This window comes from Nicotiana attenuata, unplaced genomic scaffold (assembly GCF_001879085.1).
Source record: "Nicotiana attenuata strain UT unplaced genomic scaffold, NIATTr2, whole genome shotgun sequence".
NCBI classification, from domain to species: domain Eukaryota; kingdom Viridiplantae; phylum Streptophyta; class Magnoliopsida; order Solanales; family Solanaceae; genus Nicotiana; species Nicotiana attenuata.
In genome coordinates this window covers 120218-128145 of record NW_017673323.1, presented here as the reverse complement: position 1 = coordinate 128145, position 7928 = coordinate 120218, and the positions used below count along the sequence as shown (strand labels likewise).

Here is a 7928-nt window from a genome sequence, read left to right as displayed (position 1 = left end):
TAAGAATTTTGTTAATAATTAATCTTGTTGATACCGGGCCCGTATTGTGGTTCCGGAGCCCGGTACAGTTCCGTTATGATTTTTATACCTTATTTGTGAAATTTGGTGAGAAACGGAACTGATTTGACGTGATTCGGACCTTTGGTTGAGAAAATAGAAGTTTTGAACTTTCTTGAAAATTTCATGCAATTTGGTTCTAAATTTGAAGTTTTAGGTGTTATTTTTGCGATTTGATCGTGCGAGCAAGTTTGTATGATGTTTTAAGACTTGTGTGCATGTTTGGTTTGGAGCCCCGAGGGCTTGGGTGAGTTACGGATAGGCTACGGGATGTTTCAGACTTAGGAAAATCTGTTATTTTGCTGCAGCAGTTGTTCTGATATGCCCTTCTTCACGTTCGCGTAGGTAGTATCGTGAATGCCAAAGGTAAAAAGGGACATGGGGAATTTCTTCTTCGTGAACGTGAAGGACAGGTCGCGAACGCGGAGCAGCGAGGGCTTTACCCTTCGCGAACGCGACCTATCTACCGCGAACGCGAAGCATGGGACCTGGGGGAGGGGAAGATAACTCATCGCGAACGCGACACTTGGATCGCGAACGCAGAGGCTGGGAGGATATGCCTTCGCGAACGCGATGGGTTACTCGCGAATGTGTAGGCCAATAGGGCCAAAGCTTCACGAACGCGATAGGGAAAGAGACATGGGAGGGGGAGTTGGCTGTAATTGAGACACGTTTTTCGGATGGACGATATGGATTGCAGGCTTCTCGCGAATGCGAAGAAGACCTATCCAGTGTTTTAAAAATAGAATCAAAAATTGGATTAGGCCATTCATTCATATTTTCAAAAACTAGAAGATTTAGAGGCGATTTTCAAGAGACAATTTCTTCCCCAAAGTGTTGGTAAATGATTCTAAACTACTTTCGTCCAATTACCCATTGCATTTCATCAATTTTCAACCTAAAATCTAGGGTTTTCATGGTGGAAATTGAGGGTTTGGGTAGAATTAGGGATTTTTGTATAATTGGAATTTAGACCTTGATTTGGGGCTGGATTCCGAAACTAATTATATATTTGGGCTCGGGTGTGAATGGGTAAATGGGTTTTGGTCCGAACCTCGAGTTTTGACCAAGCAGGCCCGGGGTCAGTTTTTGACTTTTTGGGGAAAATGTTGGAAAACTTATAATTATGCATTGGAATTGATTTCTTTAACAATAATTGATGTTATTAAGTTAATTATGACTAGATACGAGTGGATTGGAGGTGGAATCTAGAGGAAAAGCGATGATTGAGCTTTGAGTTTGGTCGCGGTAGCGAGGTAAGTGTTGTGGCTAACTTTAGCTTGAGGGATTAGTTATTGTTGTCTATTTGCTATGTGTTTGGTTGTTGAGTACAACATATAGGTGAGGTGACGAGTACCTACACGTTGTTGTCGGATCATAGCATGCGAGTGGGTCTTATTTTTGTGATTGTTGTATTCTTTATTCGTATGTGTTCATGCTTAAACTAGTTATTCTTCATGTTGAGCAACTCTTATCATGTTTTGTTGGAATTTGATATTGGTTGAGTATTGACTCAAAGTTGAGGTTGACGTTATGAAACTAAATATTGAAATGGGGCTTGTTATTAATAATTCTATTGCCCGGTTGTTATTGTTTTGTTGTTTGGGTGAGGAAGAGTGTAAAGCAAGAAGGGTGATGCCGTGCCATTGCATATTTATTATCATGTGAGGAAGAGTTTAAAGCACGAAGGGTGATGCTGTGCCATTTCGTATTCATTATTATGTGAGGAAGAGAGTAATGCACGAAGGGTGATGTCGTGCCATTTTATATTCATTATCATTGTTCCTTTCATTTGTTATGGTGAGGAAGAGAGTAAAAGCACGAAGGGTGATGTCGTGCACTTGTTTTGTTGTGTTTCTTTACTGTTCTATCCTCGTGATCCCGTATTCCCCCAGCATCTTTTACCCCCTCCCGTTATTATGTGTTCAATTTCCATTATCTGTTATTATGCCCGTATATTTCTTAACTGCACAGGTTTATATATGTGTCATGTCCTAGCCTCGTCACTACTTCGCCGAGGTTAGGCTCGGCACTTACCAGTACATGGGGTTGGTTGTACTAATACTGCACTCTGCACCTTCTGTGCAAATTTCGGTATCGGACCGTGCTGACCCGAGTGAGCTGCTGCCTTCAGTCCAACATGAGACCCAAGGTAGATATGCCGGCGTTCGCAGACCCTGGAGTCCCCTTCCAGTTATCCTAGTTTTTCTATTTTCTTTTAATTCGAGAACAATTGTATTTTCTTTCAGCCAGTATTTGTAATGACTCTTAGAAGTTCGTGGATTGTGACACCAGATTTTGAGTAGTCGTGTATTAGTTCTTGGATTATTATGAATTTCTGCACTTCTTTACTCTGTTTTGTTTTAATTATTGTTATTTACTGATTTGGATAGTGGTTAGCGTATTAAATGTTTATCTGTTGGCTTGCCTAGCATTCAGAAAAGTTTAGGCACCATCACAATCCTGACGGTGGAAAATTCGGGTCGTGACAATTCAATAGTTACGAATCGTCACACGAAGTGACAACTTAAAAATGAGAAAATCGACGATTAAAGAAAGTACAAGAGTAATGGAGTAAGATAAAATGGAAATTAATATAATTTGAATTTTCTGCACTTTTTGTGTTGTTTTTATTATTTTTGCTTAGACTGTATTTTCGTGTATAAAGATTTGGAGTTCGGGTAGATCACATGAATGGACTAAACTAAATAGAACATGTGTATTTTTTTTCTTACCCCAGTTTGGATGATTGTTTCCCGCGGTTAATTACTGTATTATTTTTATTATCATTGTTCTTAAAATTATATTATATGTTGTTGTAAACCCGTTAAAATTCTGTTGTTATATAACCATGAAAAAATTCAATTTTTATTACCATGGATCTGGTGATTTTTGCGTGGTTACTAGTAAAAACATTATTAAACCACAACAAACAATACAGTCAATTAAAAAAATTGTAATCATTAATACATATAATACGATATTGTAGATTATACAAAAAACAAAATACTACTCGCCATCAATTCCCATTCTCTTTTAATCTATTAAACAGAAAACAAAATACTACTCGCTACAGAAAAATTAAAATAAAACACAAAAGATAGGGGAAAACCCTATACTCGTACTATAGCAAAATTATAAGACGAAGTTTGTGACTTTCGAAATACACGCAGTCTTCTCTCCTCCCCATAGCAAAAGTGAAACTCTCAAATTTGTGCAATGGAATCTGAAGCCTCCCATCAACACCCAAAGCACAACAAACTCACAAACCATGACTCAATCTTGACAATCCCAGTTCTACCAGCAGAACTCGTTATTGAAATCCTCTCAAGGCTTCCTGTGAAGTCCCTCTTGCAATTCACGTGTGTATCGAAATCTTGGCTTGCATTGATCTCTAGCCCTGAATTTATCAAAACCCATCTCAGTTTATCTGCTAATAACAAGGACTACACCCACCATAAAGTTATGATGAGTTCCTACTCTCGTCTTATGTCCAATGTTAAAGCATGTAGTCTTAGGTCTTTATTTTATGATTCTATTACCGAGGCTTTTGACTTGGATTGTCCCTTGATATCATATGCAAGATACATGTGCGATCATGTTTCTTTTATAGGATCTGTCAATGGATTGATTTGTCTTCTCATTCAAGTAAATGAATATTTTATATGGAATCCATCAATAAGAAAGTACAAGAAATTGCCTAACACTAGAGTTCCTATGCGGGTTACTTATCGAAGTGTATCTGGTTTTGGATATGATGAGCTCCATGATGATTACAAGGTAGTAGTTAGTTTTTATTCAAATTCAACGAATCCAGATTGCGAGGTCATGATATATAGTCTAAAGAGTGATTCTTGGAGAACTAGGGATAATGATGGTCGAGAGCTAGCAAATGGTCGAGGGATGTTTGTGAATGGGAAACTTCATTGGACTACTACTAGCGATGATTATTGTTTTAATCATAACAGCAAGAACATCATTTCTTTTGATTTGGCTGATGAGAAATGGGGAACGGTGGAGGAGCCTTGCTATGGAGAAGTAACCCATTTTTTGAAGGTGGGAGTGTTGAACACTGATATAAGAGAGGTCATATAGATGTTTGGGTTATGACGAAGTATGGGGTTAAAGAATCTTGGATGAAGATATTGGCCATCAAGTATCATGATTTGAATCCGCCTTTTTTCATGTCAAATAAAGGTGAGATTTTGGTAATGCTTAGATCAACTTTCAGGATATACATGAAGGATGACACATTCAAAGATCCTGTGTTTATTAATTTCGATCGCCATTGTGAGGCGGAAATATACATTGAAAGCCTAGTTTGTCCTTTTTCTACGAGAGGGGACCGAGGATGCAACAAAATAAAGGTGGAAAAAGCTTAGATCAATACAATCGAGTAACAAATAAACTTGTAAGAGTACTTTCTTCTCAAATTCTTTTAAATTCTGTTTGTTATTTTAAATATAGAAAAGATGCATAACAAAAGGATATCTTAATAGGAGATCTTGTTAGTCAATTTTCCTTTATGCAGTATTTCAAGAAACACTAATTTTATGTTCAACTTCAAACTAAATGGCTCTAAATTTTTTTTGTATTTTTGAGTAGTGTTTTAAGGGAATGTTATGCCTCTAGGTAGAGAAAAATAAGGAACACAGTAACATGGAACTTGTGGAAGCTAAATGGGGCAATAACGTTGGGGTGGGGTTGGGGGGAGGGGGCTTTTTTGATTTATCATTTTTTGGTTGAAAATTTTGATAGGATCAGAAAGAAAACTAGGTAATTTTGATTTATTTTCAGCCAAATACATAAACGAGCCGTCAAACTTAGCCTCAGCGGGCAAATAAACACTCCAACTTTGGAAGTACATGTATAGACACTTTAACTTGATACAAGTGTATCTTGTCGGCACTCGGATCTGACCTGGCACTACGCGTGTGTTGTCTTCACATTTGAGCGCGTGAGATGTTATTCCAAAGCCATTTCCAGTTGAAAAAGTTAGAGATATTCTATTTTTACCCTTATAATCTACTTAGCGGCTTTGATCATGACTCATGAGGGTGGGGTGGGGTACCAAAAACAAGAATATAAGAGAGAGATTTTGGGATGAAATTCGTATAAGAATTCTTACGCATTCTGATCTATCTTGAAAGTATTAGACTCATCGGTTGAGTATATCAAGTGAGACTAAAAACCCCTTTTTAATGTAGTTCAAGTGCAACTCTAAATGATAAGGTAAGAATGAAATACTATCATTTTGAATGGGCAACTTCAGTAGGGTATCAAAATCATTTCTTATGATTTGACAGATGAGAAATGGGGAAAGGTAGAGCATATCCTTGCTATGGAAAATGATTTTTGCAGGTGGGAGTGTTGGGAAGTGATTTTTCTATCTTTAGTGATTGTAAGGAAACTCATTTACATGTTTGGATTATGAAAGAGTATGGGGTTAAAGAATCTTGGACAAAAATGTTAACCATTAAGGGGTTGTTTGGTTGCCGGTTAGAGTTATGCAGGTATTAGTTATACATCTATTAGTTATGCAGGGATTAGTTATGCAGGGATAAGTAATGCAGGGATTAGTTATGCAGGTATTAGTTATGCAGAGATTATTTTTTTGAATGTTTGGTTTGTTGTATTAGAAATTGATATACATTATATAAATTTTAAAGTAAAATGCTTGTTTACAACTATACCCCTGGCCTTCTTTTGCATTGTTTTTTCTCTCTTTCCATTTATGTAGGAAACAATTTAGTTAGGAACTTTGATGTTACTTTCACTTCTTCGTCATACTACTGAACTATGTGAAGTTTAGACATATTTGATTTTCACTTCTTAGTTTTGGTATTTTCATTTTCTAGTGGCTTCTCCAGTTTGCTTTTGCTAGTTTGTTCTTTAAAAATGAGAGAAGACAAAGTATATAGTTGGCAAGTGAAAGCAAGTGAAACCTGTTGACGGGTTGGCAGAGAAATAAGGAAGCCTTATGTGTAAAGTGATAGGGGTAAATTTGTCATTTCAGTATTATATCCATGTATTACTAATACATGTATTAGTTATTCCATCTTCTACCCCGCATAAAATAATACACAGATTGACTCATAACTTATACATGTATTATTTATGCATAATTGAAAAATGTCAACCAAACATGGTATTAGATATACAGAATTTTATACAAAATAACTATTGCCTACCAAACATGGTATAAGTTATGTTACCCCTTATACATGAATAACTTTTCTTCTAACCAGCTACCAAACGACCTCCAAGTATTTTGATAATCCTGAAGAATACGATTTTCCTTTTTTACCACCCTTATTCATGTCAAATAAAGGTAAAATTTTAGTTGCATTTGGACAACCTTTCATGATATACAATCCAAATGATGACCTCGTTCAGATGTTCAAACGTTGTTAGGCCTCATTTGTTTGCATTTAATGGAGGTTTGAATCTTAATTATTCAGATCTCAGATATTAAGTGCGTTTGTTTTTAAAGTCTGAATCTTAGTTATTCTGATCTTAATCACTAAATGTGTTTTTTTTTTTTTACTTCATAACCACTTAATGGATCTGAATAGGTCTATATTATTAAGATCTATAACAGAGACTTAATTTCATTAAGATGCTATCACATATTCATTATTAATTGCCGCCACCGCCTACCATTATCAACTACCACCATGCCACCACCACCACCACCATACTAAACCGCCACCACCACCACCACCACCTCCTCCAACACCACCACGCCACCATCATCCTCAATCATAGCCGCCACCATTATCGACCATCACCACCCACTATCCCCACCACTCCGGCTATCATCATTCTCACCTACAATCAACACTCATCCACCTCAACTACCACAACTGACTACCCCATCACCATCAACAACCACAGCCAGCACTGCCCATTATTATAACCTACCACCACCCACCCACCACCTTCCTCAGACACAACTACTACCACCACCCGCAATATTAACTATCACCATCATCCTCGATCATAATCGCCACCACTAACAATCACTACTAGATAATAGCATAAACCACCATCATCAACCAAAACTACCACCAACCACCATCTCTAGTCGGCATTCACCCGTTAGCTATCACCCCCAACAACTATCATATTTTAAAAACTATATATTTTATTGATAGCACATTAGATTAGTTAGTACTCTCTCCGTTTCATATTAAATGAGGTACTTTTCTTTTTGGTCTGTTCCAAAATAAATGACACATTTCTAAATTTGAAAATTATTCAACTTTAAAATCTTCATTTTACCCTTTTGCCGCCACACAAATGGCATGGCCCCACAAACCTTTTACCCCTTAAGTTTTTAAGACCACAACTTTCAAAAGTCTTCTTCTTTTGTTAAACTCCGTGCCGAGTCAAACTACCTCAAATAATATGAAACAGAGGGAGTATTTCATTGAATTTAATGTTTATTAATTTTCAAATAAACATAAATTTTATATATTCAGATGTTAAAATCAAAAAGTCTTAATTATTTAGTATTCAGATCTTAATATACATCTTAATATATTCAGATTCAGATATCTTAATTGTGAGCATGTGATTTTTGCCCTATATGAATTATTCCCAAAAATTCCAAACAAAATGATTTCTTTCATTATTTTACAATTTTGTGAATTTTGTGTTAGTTTCTGTTGATTGTTTGCATTTTATTTGTGAATTTTAATTCATATAAAAAAATAAATACTTGGCATTTGCGTTTAGGATCTAATTTCATATTTTATGATTAGTTAGTGGTTAAGTTATTTTTAGAACAAAATATGAAGAAAATAACAAAAATAGTCCATTTTTGCATTTTTAATTGTTAATTGTGAATTTTTCACGTAAATAGTTTT

The 7928-nt window shown here is 36.1% G+C and overlaps 1 protein-coding gene across 1 annotated transcript in view; it reads left to right on the top strand.

The window, feature by feature from the left end:
• The first annotated feature begins 3276 nt into the window (after positions 1-3276).
• The window catches only part of LOC109216047 (F-box/kelch-repeat protein At3g23880-like), a 25837-nt gene continuing 21185 nt past the window's right edge, over positions 3277-7928 (top strand). Inside the window, exons 1-2 of the mRNA XM_019380177.1 lie at positions 3277-4095; positions 5419-5555. Coding sequence (XP_019235722.1) covers positions 3277-4095; positions 5419-5555 — 956 coding nt within the window. The remainder of the gene's footprint in view (positions 4096-5418; positions 5556-7928) is intronic.